Here is a 17,865-nt window from a genome sequence, read left to right as displayed (position 1 = left end):
TGTGTTTCCTGTCTCTCTGTGCCAGTTCGTCTTGTATGTTTCCAAGTCAACCAGCGGTTTTCCAGTTCTCCTGCTTTTTGCATTCTCCTTTTTCTAGTCCTCCCGGTATTGACCCTTGCCTGTTTCTGGACTTTGTACCTGACTGTCTGACCATTCTGCCTGCCTTGACCACGAGCCTGTCTGCCACTCTGTACCTCTTGGACTCTGATCTGGTTTTGACCTTTTTGCCTGTCCACAACCATTCTCTTGCCTACCCCTTTGGATTAATTAACATTGTAAGACTCCAACCATCTGCCTCCTGTGTCTGCATTTGGGTCTCAACTTGTGCCTTGATACACACAGAGCAGATCAATTCTTCATATTCATTGTTTTACACTATCACAGCACTGGCAAACCAAGGTTGACCAACTCCCTGACCATCATGGATGATCTTTGGACCATCATGAGGTTCATGGCCGTTCTAGTATTATAGTTCTATTATAATCGCAATAAACAACCCTAGACATATTTGACACCGCCCACTCCAGGATCAGCTTGCCCTCCACAATCCTAACCTGAACCATTAGGAGGAAAAACAAACTCTAAACTGTCCCAAGATCAGCCACATCTGTGGGTAACTTCACCTGGCCTACACCATCCAGACCAGAAACAACTCTCACTGTGACGTGAGAAGTCTGGAGAGCAGAAATGAATAGGTGGTGAAGGAAAAAGGATACACAAGAAACGGTATTGAGGGAGTGACACACAAGGGAGTAACAGAGAACATGATTTATGCCTGTATGTACTCACCCCAAACAAATGACACCTGCTGCATCTCTCGGGAGATATTCACATGTGGGTGGCCTCCTTGCGCCATGATTCAGCAAAGACCTCCAGTAAATCTTGTACAAGTTAATAAAACCCTGAAGCACACGAGAGTATAGATATAGATTTTTATTGTGTGTGTCTCACCATCAGTGTCCAGTTCTTGCAGCAGATAAAGTGTGGGGGATGTATTTTGACTAGCATAATAACCCTTGACCTTTTCCAGCAACATGGATAAAGGAACTCAGTTTATACCTTGGTTTTCTTTTTTAACATACATACTTTAACATACATAATTAACATGTGAAAAAAAAAGTACTGATTCAGTACACAAACATGCGCACAACACATGTGCGTACACCCACACACACACACAATTAGAGCAACATGTGGCCAAAGTTTAACACTGTTGGATCGAGCCGCGGCAGGATACACACCGTGTCAGAATAGTTCTCATCTTTTTCTTAATCACAACAACGCATCACCTGAAACATCTTCACAACCATGTCAGCAACAAAATAATTATCCCATCACAAGAAACAAACAAACAAACCAACCAACAAATGTGAAAAAGGCTCCACAACAGCAGTCTCATGAGAAGAAGCATACATTTTTCAAAAATACATGATTGACTGCACAACATAACAAGGACAGGGGTTCGAGGGGGGGGGGACATTGGAAACTGTGAACAAGGATTCAAATGACTTACAAAAATATACTTCTATATTTTCCCTGCCCTCAAAGAAAAAAAAAAAAAAAAAAAAAAAAAAGAGGGGGGGTTTTCACAGAACAACAACCTCCCGTTCTCTGCCTCCATCTTTTTTCAGTAAAAAAAAAAAAAAAGTGCGCTAGATTCATCATACAGTATTTTCAAAACTAAAAAGTTCAAACAACGATTATAGTCATCTCTTCTTGTGTTTGCAATGTTCTTAATATCATTTCTCAGCTTGTTTTGCATTCAGAGCAACAACAATGCATATAATGAACTTAGACAACCAAATGTCTTCCCTCAGAAATGTTTGGTCACTTGGGAGGTGGGTGTGTGTGTGTGTGTGGGGGGAGTGGAATTATGGTTTTCAGAAAAATAATACAACGTGAAGTTGACTGTTTTTATGACTTGTGGCCACTGTCGGACTGTTCCTTCATCTGCCCGAAACGAGAGGAGGAGAGCGAGAGAGCGAAGCACCTCATCTTCCAACAAAGGCTTCTCGTTTCTCTCTCCATTCTGCAATCTTCCCCCTCCCCTTCCTCCTTTCCGTCCTATCAAGTAGATCCTACGTAGTAGCTTCCATGCAGATTGGTTTTGGAGTGTCCTTTAGTTAGAAAGGATGCGGGATTCCTTTTCCTTTGCCTCCATTCCCACAGCTTCAATCTTCACTGATGTAGAGTTTCAGGTAGGCTTGTGTTATGTTGCCGTTTTGTTGTTGCGCAACTCTTGGTGGCGGTTGACATCAGTGCTGAAGGAAGCTGGCTATTCATACTCCAGAAACTGTTTATGGTAGAACAAAAGGTACCTGACAACAGAAAAAGAATCACTGATAAGATTTCACACTCAAAATATATTTTTCTCATTATCATGAGGAATTACACAATGTAGAAGCTACTGCATAATAAGGATACATGGAAAGAAGAGGGGAGATGGAGTTTTGGATGAAATAATATACACAGAGTGTACAAAACAAAACACCTTCCTAATAGCAGGTGTTCATAATGTGGCTTTGAAGTTCCTTAAAAATAAAAAAAATAATGTAGCTTTGAAGTCTACTGATTGACCATAAAATATAAACTGGGCTACAAGTAAGTTCAATGGAGAATCTCCAAGTGCTTTTTAGTCCTGGACTAGGCTTAATTGACGTCTGGGAAACCTCCCCCAAAAGACAGAGTAGGTAGAAGTTGCCCCTAACCCCTGACACCAGATCTGCTATATGTTTAACCCCGTAATGGTAAAGGTAAGGATTGTATGAGCTTTTAACCCATAAGAGTCTAAGCCCTCTCTAAGCCAGGTGGGGGTTTCTACATTTTAGTCATTTAGCAGACGCTCTTATCCAGAGCGACTTACAGGAGCAATTAGGGTTAAGTGCCTTGCTCAAGGGCACAGACAGATTTTTCAACTAGTCGGCTCAGGGATTCAAACCGACCTTTCGGTCACTGGCCCAACGCTCTTAACCGCTAGGCTACCTGCAGCCCAGTTCTACTAAGCTGTATGAAATAGTTTTAAGAAGGTCATACCGAGGATAATTTAGCTATTTGATTTTGAATGTTAGGACCCCTTAAAGTACCGCAAAAAAATATAATTTGATGAAAAACGATTTTTTGGCTAACTGCTATTAGCCCATACAAAACGCATTGACTAACAAATTCACTACATGGAACAGATCGTTCCCCTAAAAAATCGAAAGGAAGTTTGTTCTGAAGTGGCTGACTATCTGAGAGATAAGAAAGATCAGGACACATTTGTATTATTTTTATTTATCTAACCCCTTATTTTTGGCACTAAACAGTGTCCATATATACTTGCATTAATGTTTTCTACCGGTACCAGGGAACCTTCAGACGAGTCTTGTGAGGCCTAATCATCCTAGAGCAAAACAACATGACGTGTTCTTGAGAGTCTCACCTTTCTACAGAGGGGTCATATTAGTGTGTAGCCAGAACTGTTCTGACGCTACCGACAGAAGTTGGCAGATCAGCTGTACCGACTTCAGACCAGTCCCAAGACGCGTGTGGGGTTCAAAGAGCAAAGCGGAGAACACCACCGTGTTCGTTAGAGTCTCATCTTTCCACAGAGGGGTCAAAATAGTTTGTAACCCATTCGGACGCTACAGACGATTTTGTGAGGAGAATACATTTTCACCACGTCTCATGGTCTGACAAACGCCGCTCTAGCGCTGTGACCGCAGATGCGGAAGTGCGACATCGGCGGATACGGTGGATTGAGACGCATTCAATGCAAAAAAAACAAAAAAAACACACATCTGTAGCTTAACCTGACAGATTTCTGTGGGGATTTTTTGTATTATTACGCTAATTCAATTTCCGCAGGGGAGCGGACGTCGAGCTTAGGGGGTTAGCACCGTAAAGGCCGAGGTTGCAGCGGTCTGAGCTCACCCTTCACTGTCCAGCACGTCCTTGTTGCTCGCCTTGGTGATGATGGCATCGTCACACTTGAACCACTGGTCCATGTGCTGCCGGATGAACGTGGTGTAGTGACCGCTCTCCAGAGTACCCTGGTGGTTGACCACCGCAAACAGAGAATACCTGGAGGGAGGGAGGGAGGGAGGAGAGGGGAAGGTATGGAGAGAGAGTGGAGGGAGGGAAGGAGGGGGAGGGAAAGGGAAAGAGAGGAGAGAGAGAGCGAGGAAGGGAGGCAGAAAATGGGTGAGAATTGGTTCAAATCAAAGCAAAAGAGAACAGAGCAAATTCACTGTCATTATATATTGTTCTTTACATGCAACATACACTGAGTATACCAAACATTAGGAACACTTCCTAAAATGTAGTTGCAACCCTCCCTTTTGCCCTCAAAACAGCCTCAATTCGTCAAGGCAAGGACTCTACAAGGATGCTGGCCCATGTTGACTCCAATGCTTCCCAATGTTGTGTCAAGTTGGCTGGATGTCATTTGGATGGTGGACCATTCTTGATACACACGGGAAACTGTTGAGCGTGAAAAACCCAGCAGCGTTGCAGTTCTTGACGGACACCGGTACTTAAATCTTTTGTCTTACCCATTCACCCTCTTAATGGCACACATACACAATCCATGTCTCAATTTTCTCAAGACTGATTGAAGTGTATTTAAAAAAAAGTGGCATCAATAAGGGATCATAGCTTTAACCTGGAATCACCTGGTTAGTCTATGTTATTATGGAAAGAGCACGTTTTCGGAATGTTTTGTATACTCAGTGTAGTACCAGTGTTAGAGGGACAGTCCACTTACTTATTGTCGTTGAAAACGTCTACTGACTGCTGGTACTGTCCGTTCATCCTGTTCTCTTTACTGAAAGACACACGATCAGACAATATGTCAGCAACAATGAACAAAGACCATCACACTAAGCCATCCTCTAGCGTAATACCACACGTATACATTACAATCAATCCTCAGAGCAGGCCTCCTCAGTGGCGCAGCGGTCTGAGGCACTGCATCTCAGTGCTAGAGGAGTCCCCACAGACCCTGGTTCGATCCCGGGCCGTATCAAAACCGGCCGTGATCGGGAGACCCATAGGGCGACGCACAATTGGCCCAGCGTCGGCCAGGTTAGGGGAGGGTTTGGTCATTGTAAATAAGAATTTGTTCTTAACCGACTTGCCTAGTTAAATAAAGGTTAAATAAAAAAAACACCTTAACACCTCACCCTTTCTGGCACTGGTTCTAATAAGGCCCCTGACTGACTGCTTCGTCCAATATGGCGCATCCCTTTCATACGTACGTACACCCATTCATTCAATTCATGCAGTTCCAGTCATTTCTCTCTGGAGGAGAGAGATTTGAGTCCCCTTCAGCAGCAGGTGCTGTTTTGACATGCTGCACATCAGGGGATACGCATGGGGAGTCACGGGTTGATGTGTGTGTGTGTGTGAGCGCACACCTGTGTTTGGCTAATTAAGTTAAAAACACCAATTACACACACACACACACGGCAAATGAATGTGGCTGGTCGGGCAGCACATACACACACGAATTACGCGCACACCTATATAAGTCTATGCCTCTCAATCGACTCAAGGGGCTTCCTTTCCCAGGCTCCTTCATGTCACTAGCACTGATTTAAGAATCAGCAGGTGAAGGCTACATAGCAAAGAGACCATCAGCGGAGTGACTTTCACTTCTCTCGGATCAGTGCAGATGAAGAATAATATGAATAAAGGAAGGGTCTTCGGACTATTGAGATGCAGCCCTTGTCTCCGCATTGTTCAGACTGACCTGGAGGCCATGAAGGGAGTCATGTCCAGCTCTAAGGGGAACGAGACGTACGTAATGATCTTCCTCCGCAGCTTCGCAGAGTGTTCAAACCTCTGGGGGGGAGAGAGAGAGGTTAGAGATATTACAGTGCTAAAGTTGAGCTCTCACACTTCATTTCTTTTACACAAATACAGACAAAAAACACACGCGCGCTCACTTTGAGGTGGAAACACGCCACAATGGGGAGCTTCTTCATAGTCAGCTGTTTGGTGGACTCCTGGTAACTATGGCAACCGCTACACTTAATCTTGGCGCCGCTCCCTAAGTGCTCTGGTCGGGTAAACCTGCAGAAGACGGACCAGGGTCAGAACCCACACCGTGTGTGTGTGCGCGCATGATAGAAAGATGGACAGCAGAACAGAGATACACAGAGAAGGTTAAAGCGATGATGTGGAAGGAATTAGCCAGAGGGATGATTACCAGCATAGACAGAAAGTGGGAGTGGTGGCCCCTGATAGATGAAGAGAGAACGAGAGAAAGAGAGCGATAGAGAAAGGGATGGTGATAAAGGGATGAGTAGAACCTGCCTAGACAATCAGTGAGTGTGGTGGCCCCTGAGAGAGGGGTAGAGTGATGAGATACCTGCTTAGACAATCTGTGAGTGTGGTGGCCCCTGAGAGAGGGGTAGAGTGATGAGATACCTGCGTAGACAGTCTGTGAGTGTGGTGGCCCCTGAGAGAGGGGTAGAGTGATGAGATACCTGCATAGACAGTCTGTGAGTGTGGTGGCCCCTGAGAGAGGGGTAGAGTGATGAGATACCTGCGTAGACAGTCTGTGAATGTGGTGGCCCCTGAGAGAGGGGTAGAGTGATGAGATACCTGCGTAGACAGTCTGTGAGTGTGGTGGCCCCTGAGAGGTGGCTCTCTCCGTTGAGTGTGCTGCCGTCTCCCCCGGGGCTGAGGGGCCAGAAGGGCGTGGACGACCCCGGCAGGTCCAGACTGATGTCCCAGAACGGGTCTATCGTTGTGGAAACACCACTACAGGACGAGAGGGGAGGGGTCTGTTAGGGAATTACTTTTGGGCTTTGACTGACCCAAAGCCTATGAATCCATCTTATGACCCCTACATTTTAGTCATTTAGCAGATGCTCTTATCCAGAGCGACTTACTGTAGCAATTAGGGTTAAGTGCCTTGGCACATGAGATTTTTCACCTAGTTGGCTCAGGGATTCAGTTACTGGCCCCACGCTTTTAACCGCTAGAATACCTAAGTAGCCAGTTACAACACTTAAACAATGTTAGCTTGCATGCGAGTGTGAGTGTATATATAGACGAGTTAGCTGACAGTCACGAAAACGATGCGCACGCTTCAATGGGGTAGAAGTCGGAGTTGTTGTGATTCGGGATGGCTACCAACAATGACAAGAAACTGTGATGCGGGGAAACATTAAGCGACTCGTTTCCGCTAGTTTCTTGTTCTTGATACGATGTCTTGTTTTGAGGTATTTCCACTGATTTCATGTCAATCCTAATATGGCTCAAGTTTGCTAGCTAACCAACCAACAAACATCTGTAACGATGAATTTGAGCGACAACAAGTGCTCACTGTGCAAATTAACTTATGTTTTGATGAAATATTGGAGACGGAAAATTGTTTCCATCTTGTCACCAATCTGAGCCAACCCCGTCTGTTTTGCCCCCTAGTTGCGTCCACGTCGGTTTTGTTGCTAAACAACCAACCCGTCTGTACACATTTACAAAACGTAGCACAAATGCTTCTCAATCAGTGTTGCAAACTCCACACGTAATCACTGATTCTTTGTGAATGAGTAAATATTGTGCAATACTCCGTGTCCACCAGATGTAGGTAGAACACTATGTCAGAGTCTACACTGCCCAGTAGGGTGCCTGGCTGCTACAGCAGTGGGAGTGGAGCAACGGGTGATGTGTGTGTAAAAAAAATTATAAATCAGTCCCACTCTCCTTGACTCACTGCAGAGAGGGGGTCTGACCAGGGCTGAGAGTGAGTGATGTAAAACAAAAGAAAATGTTTTTAAAAGTGCTGGTTTGAAACCTGATCAACATGATGCATCAATAGTACACACGCCCACACAAACAAACAGTAAGGGTGAAGCAAAGATGTAGAGGAAAGAACTTTCACACGGCTGACACACGCGCACACACACACACACACACACACACACACAGAGAAAGATGGAGGAGCATACTGGCAGACTTGACAGGTGACGTCAGACTGCAGACCCCCAGTGAAGATTTGGTCGATGATGCAGTTGCAGTTATTGGGGTTGTTGGCCTTCTTCCCGTTATCATCTCCTTGGTGAACATCGAGAGGACAGGGACAAAAACACACGATTGAGAATTAAAGCTTGTCGACTGCTGCAGAACTCCCCTCCCTCCCCACCACAGTATCAGAGAAAGACAAATCGAGAGAGAAAGAGTGGAGAGAATGAGGGATGTTGAAGGAGGACACAGAGCTAAGCAAACACAATCAGCACTTATGTAAAGAGGCTCTTTGTCTGTGTCAATTAGCAGCCCCTCATCTCAGCTCATCCAGGCAGTCAGATTGAAGAAAATGACTGGTCTGCTCTCTCCTCCTCTCTAGTTCATTCTCCCCCAATCACTGCTCCCTTCCTTTCCCGTATTCCTGCTTTTCCTCCCACCATTTGACTGTAGCAGAAGTAGAGAGCGTGGGTGCCATTTGAGTAGAGCGGTCTGCTTTCTACAATCTGATTGTCTGTACAAGTTTGTATGAGTACATGTACAGTGCCTTCGGAAAGTATTCAGACCCTTTGAGTTTTTCCGATAGAGCCATATTCTAAAATGTATTAAAAATAAATCTCAGCAATCTACACACAATGCCCCATAATGACAAGCGAAAACAGGTTTTTAGAAATTTTACAAAACGTATTAAAACGAGAAATACCTTATTTACATAAGTATTCAGACCCTTTGCTATGAGACTCGAAATTGAGTCCTGGTGCATCCTGTTTCCATTGATCATCCATGAGAAGTTTCTACAAGTTGGAGTCCCCCTGTGGTAAATTAAATTGATTGGACATGATCTGGAAAGGCACACTGTCACAGCAAAATCCAAGCCATGAGGTCGAAGGAATTGTCCGTAGAGCTCAGAGACAGGATTGTGTCGAGGCACAGATCTGGGGAAGGGTACCCAAAGAATTCTGCAGCATTGAAGGTCCCCAAGAACACAGTGCCCTCCAACATTCTTAAATGGAAGTTTGGAACCACAAAGAGCTGGCCGCCCAGCCAAACTGAACAATTGGGGGAGAAGGGCCTTGGTCAGGGAGGTGACCAAGAACCCGATGGTCACTCTGACAGAGTTCCTCTGTGGAGATGGGAGAACCTTCCAGAAGGACAACCATCTCTGAAGCACTCCACCAATCAGGACATTATGGTAGAGTGGCCAGACGGAAGTCACTCTTCAGTAAAAGGCACATGACAGCACGCTTGAAACCAAGATTGAATGCCAAGTGTCATGTCTGGAGGAAACTTGACAACATCCCTACGGTGAAGCATGGTGGTGGCAGCATCATGCTGTGGGGATGTTTTTCAGCGGCAGGGACTGGGAGACTAGTCAGGATCGAGGGAAAGATGAACGGAGAAAAGTACAGAGATCCTTGATGAAAACCTAGTCCAGAGTGTTCAGGACTTCAGACTGGGGCAAAGGTTCATCTTCCAACAAGACAACGACCCTAAGCACACAACCAAGACAACACAGGAGTGGCTTCAGGACACGTCTCTGAATGTCCTTGTGTGGCCCAGCCAGAACCTGGACTTGAACCTGATCTAACATTTCTGGAGAGACCTAAAAAATAGCTGTGCAGCAACGCTCCCCATCCAACCTGACAGAGCTTGAGAGGATCTGCAGAGAAGAATGAGAGAAAATCCCCAAATAGAGGTGTGCCAAAGTTATAGCATCATACCCAAGAAGACTCAAGGCTGTAATCGCTGCCAATGGTGCTTCAACAAAGTACTGAGTAACGGGTCTGAATACTTATGTAAATATGATATTTCAGTGTTTTGTTTTATTATAAATTAGCAATATTTCGAAAAACCTGTTTTTGCTTTGACATTATGGGGTACTGTGTGTAGATTAATGAGGGGAAAAAACAATTTAATACATTTTAGAATAAGGCTTAATAACCTCTTTGGGCTAGGGGGCAGTATTTTGACGTCCGGATGAAAAGCGTGCCTAAAGTAAACTACCTGTTACTCAGGCCCAGAAGCTAGGATATGCATATAATTGGTAGATTTGGGTATAAAACACTCTAAAATAATGTCTGTGAGTATAACAGAACTGATATGGCAGGCAAAACCCCGAGGACAAACCATCCAAAACAAAAAGATTTCAGCCTACCACTGTTTCCAATGGCTGTCATGTTTATTATGAGGCACAATCCTCCCAGAGTGCAGTTCCTAGGGCTTCCACTAGATGTCAACAGTCTTTAGAAAGAGTTTCAGGCTTGTTTTTGGAAAAATGCGCTAGAATTTGTAGTTTTTCTAAGTGGCTCCCATTTTGACTGTAGTGTTTTCATGCGCGTGGATGAGAGCGCGTTCTTTGTTGTTTATCTCCGGTAAAGACAATAACGATTCTCCGTCTTAAATTTTAGCGTTTATTTACGTATTAGGGTACCTGAGGTTTGATTATAAACGTTGTTTGACTTGTTTGGAGAAGTTCATTGGTAACGTTTGGGATTCATTTGGTATGCATTTTGAAGCAGGGAAACCGGTGGATTATTGAATGAAGCGCGCCAGCTAAACTGAGTTTTTGGGGTTATAAAAGAAGGACTTTATCGAATAAAAGGACCATTTGTGATGTAGCTGGGACCTTTTGGAGTGCCAACAGAAGATGATCTTCAAAGGTAAGGCATTTATTATATTGCTATCTCAGACTTTTGTGGCGCACCTGCCTGGTTGAAAAATGTTTTTCATGCTTTTGTATGCGGGGCGCTGTCCTCAGATAATTGCATGGTGTGCTTTCACCGTAAAGCCTTTTTGAAATCTGACACAGCGGCTGGATTAACAAGAAGTTAAGCTTTATTTTCATGTATGACACTTGTATTTTCATGAATGTTAAATATTTCTATTTCTGTAATTTGAATTTCGCGCTCTGCAATTTTACCGGATGTTATCGAGGTGGGTCGCTAGCGGAACCCCTGCGCCAGAAAGGTTAAACGTAACAATGTGGAATAAGTCAAGGGGTCTGAATACTTTCGGAAGGCACTGTATGTGGGTGTAAGGCTGTGTAATGTATTCGTGTTTGCCACTGTATATATAAAAAGGTAGGTCTTATAATGTAGTGTGTGTGTGTTCCTGCGCGATTCTATGCGTACGACCCCTGTACTATGATGCAAACCTTTGCAGTGGCGGTGCAACACGTCCAGGGCAGCGATGAGGAACTCGTGGGCATCCTGCTGCTCGTAGCCTGCTAGGTGGCGCGCGTGAGTCCACACCAGGTGCAGCAGTCGGAAGGGAATGTGGGGCGAACGGTGGCCCGAGTAGAACTGACAGAGAGAGATGAGAAAAATAGGAGGAAGAAAGAACGGAAACGTTAAAGGTGAAGGGAGAAGGAGAGGGGGAATGGAGAGAGAGAGAAAGTGAGGCGAGGGAAAATAAAAAGAGGTGTAAGAGAGAATAAGGGTTGGAGAAGGGGCGGGATGAAACAGGAACTTAAACCATGCAAATCCCACCACGTACTGATTCAATGTGACAACAACCTCGCTAGCTAAGTACTTCCACTACAATGGTTTTAGAGGGAGAGAGGGGGGAGAGAAAAATAAAAAGAGAAGATAGTTTTGGGTTGAGAGAGATTTAGAACAAGAGCGTTAGACAGCAGTAGAGGTGGGGTGGGAAAGAAAGAGGGAGGAGAATGGAGGAGGTGTGCGAGCCTGAAAGAGAGAGATATTTTGAACCCCCTTACCTCCTGAAAGAGCTGGGACATCTCACACACCAGACAGGAGTTGGACTGCATTTCACACTTGTGTCTGTCGGACAGGAAGAAGTCCCGCAGCAGGGGTGTATGGGTGAGGGCCTGGACGATACAGTTCATAAAACACGTGTTGCCCAGGTTGATCAGACCTCGAAGACCTGACGGCGAGAGGGGAGGGTTAGAGGTCGAGCAAGAAAGAGAGAGAAGCAGGAGGCAGAGGAAGATGGAGAGAGAAAGGAAGACAGGTAAATGGGGGAAATAAAGAGAGCGCTTGAGAGAGAGAGACATGCAGAAACAGACATAATACCAATCTTGAATATCAATCTTGAATATCATTTCCAGTGCCAAAACCAATACAGTAAATGAGAACCAGTGGAGACATGGCTGTAACAGATGGCCACAGTGGTCCCTAGACAGAGGCTGGAGTGAACACAGCAGCCTCACACTGGCAGGAGGGCAACAGGGTAAGACCCACTGAGCTGGGATACCCTGACAGGTAGGGTTGCATGCAAAGCTACAGGTAATTTACCGAAGTTACTGGAATTTTCAGTCATTTGGGTAAATAACAGGTAATCTACGGCAATGTATGGTAACTTTGGTAATTTATACTTGAATAATAGTCCCCCGTGCCCAAGAAAGCCAAGGTAACCTGCCTAAAGGACTATCGCCCCGTAGCGCTCACATCTATAGCCATGAAAAGCTTTGAAAGACTGGTCATGGCTCACATCAACACCATGACGCAATCTCTATTGCACTCTACACTGCCCACCTGGACAAAAGCAATACCCAAGGTAAGAATGCTGTTCATTGACTACAGCTTATCATTCAACGCCATAGTTCACTCCAAGCTCAGGACACTGACTGAACACCTCCCTCTGCAACTGGATTCTGGACGTCCTGACCGGCCGCCCCCAGGCGGTGAGGGTAGGCAACAAGACATCCGCCACGCAGACCATCAACACGGGAGCCCCTCAGGGGTGTGTGCTCAATCCCCTCCTGTACACCCTGTTCACACGCGACTGCATGTAAGACGCCAACACCATCAAGTTTTCTGACGACACGACGGTGGTAAGACTGACAAAAAACACATGACAATGATGCAGCCTATATGGATGTTGTCAGAGACCTGGCAGCGTGGTGCCAGGACAACAACCTCACCATCAGCAAGACAAAGGAGCTGATCGTGGACTACAGGAAACTACAGGAAACAGAGGGGCGAGAATGTGCAAAGCTGTCATCAAGGCAATGGGTGGCTACTTTGAAGAATCTCAAATACAATATATATTTTGGTTTAACACTTTTTTTGGTTACTACATGATTCCATATGTGTCATTTCATAGTTTTGATGTCTTCACTATTATGCAGAAAATAGTAAACAAAGAAAAACCCTGGAATGAGTAGGTGTTTCTAAACTTTGGACTGGTACTGTAACTACCTCAATTACCTGGTACCCCTGCACATCGACTTGGTACTGGTACTCCCTGTATATAGCCATGTTATTTTTGACTCGTTATTGTTATTCTTTATTCACTATGTGTTTATTCCTCGTGTCTCTACGTCATTTAATGTTTTATCTTTAACTCTGCGTTGTTGGAAAGCACCTGTAAGTAAGCATTTCACTAATAGCCTACACCTGCTGTTTACAAAGCATGTGACAAATACAATTTTGATTTGAATAACTTTTTATAAAATGAATCATATATACAGTATAGATGTGTTATATCTCTGTCCATGAGTTTCTAGTAGATAGACCATATGGTTCAAGAGAAAAATAGCCTAATTAATGAAAAAAAAAGCATTGAAATCAACAATGGCATTATTTTCAATTATCTCTTCTAAACTTATTATACAAATGCCACGAAAACAAAGACATAATGACATACACTACCGTTCAAAAGTTTGGGGTCAGTTGGAAATGTCCTTGTTTTTGAAAGAAAACGCCTATGTAGATATTCCTTAAAAAAAATCAGCCGTTTCCAGCTACAATAGTACATTTATAACATTAACAATGTCTACACTGCATTTCTGATCAATTTGATGTTATTTTAAAAAATGGCAATTTTTTTTAGGCTTTTCTTTCAAAAACAAGGACATTTCTAAGTGACTCCAAACGTTTGTGTATTAAAAAACACATTGCCCCTGACCAGCTGCTCACCCTAGAACCCTGGGGTGAGCAGCATGTTGCCGCCCCCCCCCCCCCCCCCCCCCCCCCCCCACCACACCATTACACACAGTACAGGGCATCTTGACAAAAAGACAAATTGAGATTTGCAAGTGCGAGAGAGACAGCGAGCGAGCATGAACGTTTAGCACCTAGCAGTAGCATACTGCGATGCTGTTTAACACCACTCATCTCCAACTCTGTCTGAGCTGCTCCATAGCTGTGTGGAGGAGGAGGGGTGAGAATTAGAGAGGGATGAGAGAGAGGAGAGGAATGTCTTATTTCTCCACTGGACAGCACTTCCTAAATCCCTGATCAATAACTCTCTCTCTCTCTCTCCCTCCCTCCCTCTCTCTCCCTCCCTCTCTCCCCCTCCCCCTCTCTCCCCCTCTCTCGCGCACACACACTTTCCCAGATAAACACATTTTTCAGACACAGCCAACAGAAGTCTCTGCAATGAGATTAAGGAGAGACTGGGGGTTCTATCCGCCCACAGACATCACACAGTCTGTACTGCAGATGCTGTCATCACACTGAACCTCATAGGAAATGAACTACGCCCATATAGAGAGAAGCAGACTAGAGCTGTTCGCCCTAGTCCCTTCCACAAACCCTTCTGTGTTGGCAGGTCTGAATGGACCAATATGGCGGGTTCAATATGGCAATGGCTCCACCAAGCCTTATAATTTCCTTCTGCCATATTGCTTATCCCATTATTGGGATTCTTCAGATTTGGAAATACAGAAAGGGGAGAGGGTATGGGCTAGGCAGGGGTAAGAAGCTAGGATAAGGGACCAGGGAGTATGGTTGGTTTTCAGACCAGGCACAAGACAATCCAATTTGTAAGTCGCTCTGGATAAGAGCGTCTGCTAAATGACTTAAATGTAAATGTAACTCTTGCTGTAGCCAGACAGTGCAGCACTGGGAGGAGGAGCCCTTACCGATGGTGCAGTTTGTCGTCATTTTCCGACGCTTTGGATTGTGCCGCAGCAGCTCCAGCTCTCGTTTGGTAGGCTCCCACGTCGAATACTTCTCCCCTACACCTGACACACACACACACACACACAAACGACAACAGGAAAGAAATCAGTAAAAAAACAAGTGCAAGGCGGAGAGCTAGAGAGAGGATGTGAGGACTTAGATTTAACTAGATAGGTAGCTTTACCTTAAACCTGAAAGGAGGGGAATAGGAAAACCTACATGGCCAATGCAGTGGAATCTCTAGATAATATGCCTTTTATATATACCAGAGGTGCAGTAATGTACTGCACAATAAAGGGAAACCCCCCAAAATTATTGCGATTTTGGTCCCAAATATTGCGATTTTTACTTGCGATAGTCAAGTTCTTCCACACCGACCAAAACCCTTTCTGTATGGACCTCGCTTTGTACACTGGGGCATTGTCATGCTGAAACAGGAAAGGGCCTTCCCCAAACTGTTGCCACAAAGTTGGAAGTAGATAATTGTCTAGAATGTCATTGTACGCTGTAGCGTTAAGATTTCCCTTCACTGGAACTAAGGGACAGGTAACATTCTCCAGGCATCTGCCAAACCCACTCCAGCCAACGCTTGGCATTGCGCATGGTGATCTTAGGCTTGTGTGCGGCTGCTCTGCCACGGAAGCCCATTTCATGAAGCTTCCGACAAACAGTTATTGTGCTGACATTGCTTCCAGAGGCAGTTTGGAGCTCGTAGTGAGTGTTGAGGACCAACGATTTTTATACGTTAGGTGCTTCAGTACTCGGCCATCCCGTTCTGTGAGCTTGTATGGCCTACCACTTCGTGGCTGAGCAGTTATTGCTCCTAGATGTTTCCACTTCACAATAACAGCACTTACAGGTGACGGTGACAGCTCTAGCATGGCATAAATTTGACGAACTGACTTGTTGGAAAGGTGGCATCCTATGACGGTGCCACGTTGAAAGTCACTGAGCTCTTCTGTAAAGCCATTCTACTGCCAATGTTTGTCTATGGAGATTGCATGGCTGTATGCTTGATTTTATACATCTGTCAGCAACGGGTGTGGCTCAAACTGCCGAATCCACCAATTTGAAAGGATGTCCACATACGTACTTACAGCGCATTCGGAATGTATTCAGACCTCCAAATTTTGTTATGTTACATACTTATTCTAAAATTGATTAAATTGTTTTTTTCCCCCTCAGTCCACACACACACACACACACACACACACAACACCCCATAATGACAAAGCAAAAACTGTTTTCTAGAAATATCCCAAGTATTCAGACCCTTTACTCAGTACTTTTGGCAGCGATTACAGCCTCGAGTCTTCTTGAGTATGACGCTACAAGCTTGGCACACCTGTATTTGGGGAGTTTCTCCCATTCTTCTCTGCAGATCCTCTCAAGCTCTGTCAGGTTGGATGGGGAGCATCGCAGCACAGTTATTTTCAGGTCTCTCTAGAGATATTCGATCGGGCTCAAGTCCGGGCTCTGGCTGGGTCACTCAAGGACATTCAGAGACTTGTCCCGAAGCCACTCCTCTGTTGTCTTGGCTTTGTGCTTTGGGTTGATGTCATTTGGAAGGTGAACCTTCACCCCAGTCTGAGGTCCCGAGCACTCTGGAGCAGGTTTGAATCAAGGTTCTCTCTGTACTTTGCTACGTTCATCTTTGCCTCAATCCTGACTAGTCTCCCAGGCCCTGCCACTGAAAAACATCCCCACAGCATGATGCTGCCACCACGCTTAACCGTAGGGATGGTGCCAGGTTTCCTCCTGACGTGACGCTTGGCATTCAGGCCAAATAATTCAATCTTTGTTTCATCAGACCAGAGAATCTTGTTTCTCATGCTTTAGGTGCCTTTTGGCAAACTCGAAGCGGGCTATCAGTTGCTTTTTACTGAGCAGTGCCTTCCGTCTGGCCACTCTACCATAAAGGCCTGATTGGTAGAGTGCTGCAGAGATGGTGGTTTTTCTGGAAGGTTCTCCCATCTCCACAGAGGAACTCTGGAGCTCTGTCAGAGTGACCATCGGGTGCTTGAGACCAAGGCCCTTCTCCCCCGATTGCTCAGTTTGGCCGGTAGGACAGCTCTAGGAAGAGTCTTGGTGGTTCCAAACTTCTTCCATTTATAATGATGGAGGCCACTGTGTTCTTGGGGACCTTCAATGCTGAAATCATTTTTAGGTTCCTTTCCCCAGATCTGTGCCTTGACACAATGCTGTCTCCTCAATGTATTTGAAAAATATTTCCACCTCTCTCCCTTTCGATAACCACTCAGCATGAAAGAGAAAAAGTTAATAAAATAGGCCTACTTGATTACTTCTTTTTCCTTCCCAAACTAGCCTATATATCTGTGTCTTTCCCGAGCTTACTGGCTTGGGAAACTGAGGGCCCATAATATCTTATACAATGTTGCAATTTTGCTAGCATGAGCTTCAGGCCAGACCCATTAGTTAATAGTTAAACCAATGTTTCAAGTTAGTTGCAGACAGGCCATGCATAGCCAATGTGATTTATTGGATATCCATTTTTTTTTAATGGATATTTTCTACCTGCAGGCTGCAATGTTTTTATTTGTTGTCTTTATAGGCTATTTTTACATACATTTTCATTTAGATAGAATTTTGATACCACATGACATACGAAGACATTATAATAAATTAAATTAAACTGTTGCACAAAAAAGTGCATATGAAAACCATAACTGGCACGCAGATCAGGTAGAAGTGGTAAGATAAATTGAAATTCCACATCAGAAAAGGTTGCTGACTCCTCGTGTAGCCAATTACCAGCAACTTCAGGAAAGTAACAGCAGAATCTGCCAAAGCCAGTAGGAGCAGTATGGGGATGGTCGGGTCAATTTTTTTCTTCTAGTTATCCTGATATCTGGCTCCCCTCTTGTTTGTGTCTTATTTCGAACAGTACGCTTAAAGCATCAGACAAGATCGATGCATATAGGGTGTGTCTATGTGGGAAAAAAATACACGTTTTAAAAAAGTTGAGACACTTCACACCACTTAGAGAAAAAGGGATTTCGTAGCAGGTTAGGAGTGCATTTTCGCT

The 17,865-nt window shown here is 44.7% G+C and overlaps 1 protein-coding gene across 5 annotated transcripts in view; it reads right to left on the bottom strand.

Moving 5' to 3' along the window:
• Nucleotides 1-918: 918 nt before the first annotated feature.
• Nucleotides 919-17,865, bottom strand: part of LOC115201097 (ubiquitin carboxyl-terminal hydrolase 22-like) — a 46,681-nt gene continuing 29,734 nt past the window's right edge. For 2 of the 5 annotated variants that reach the window (XM_029764383.1, XM_029764379.1), the window contains 10 exons: nt 14,780-14,881; nt 11,669-11,835; nt 11,105-11,252; nt 7,938-8,043; nt 6,412-6,747; nt 5,928-6,054; nt 5,732-5,823; nt 4,745-4,804; nt 3,913-4,062; nt 919-2,318 (listed from right to left, as the gene is read on the bottom strand). In XM_029764383.1, the coding sequence (XP_029620243.1) occupies nt 2,276-2,318; nt 3,913-4,062; nt 4,745-4,804; nt 5,732-5,823; nt 5,928-6,054; nt 6,412-6,747; nt 7,938-8,043; nt 11,105-11,252; nt 11,669-11,835; nt 14,780-14,881 (1,331 nt within the window). In that variant the 3' untranslated portion in view covers nt 919-2,275. The remainder of the gene's footprint in view (nt 2,319-3,912; nt 4,063-4,744; nt 4,805-5,731; nt 5,824-5,927; nt 6,055-6,411; nt 6,748-7,937; nt 8,044-11,104; nt 11,253-11,668; nt 11,836-14,779; nt 14,882-17,865) is intronic. The other 3 variants (XM_029764380.1, XM_029764381.1, XM_029764382.1) reach the window with 3 other exon arrangements.

Source organism: Salmo trutta, chromosome 10 (assembly GCF_901001165.1).
Source record: "Salmo trutta chromosome 10, fSalTru1.1, whole genome shotgun sequence".
Classification (NCBI taxonomy): domain Eukaryota; kingdom Metazoa; phylum Chordata; class Actinopteri; order Salmoniformes; family Salmonidae; genus Salmo; species Salmo trutta.
Note: the sequence above shows the minus strand (reverse complement) of the source record. Positions and strands in the feature narration are given on the sequence as shown.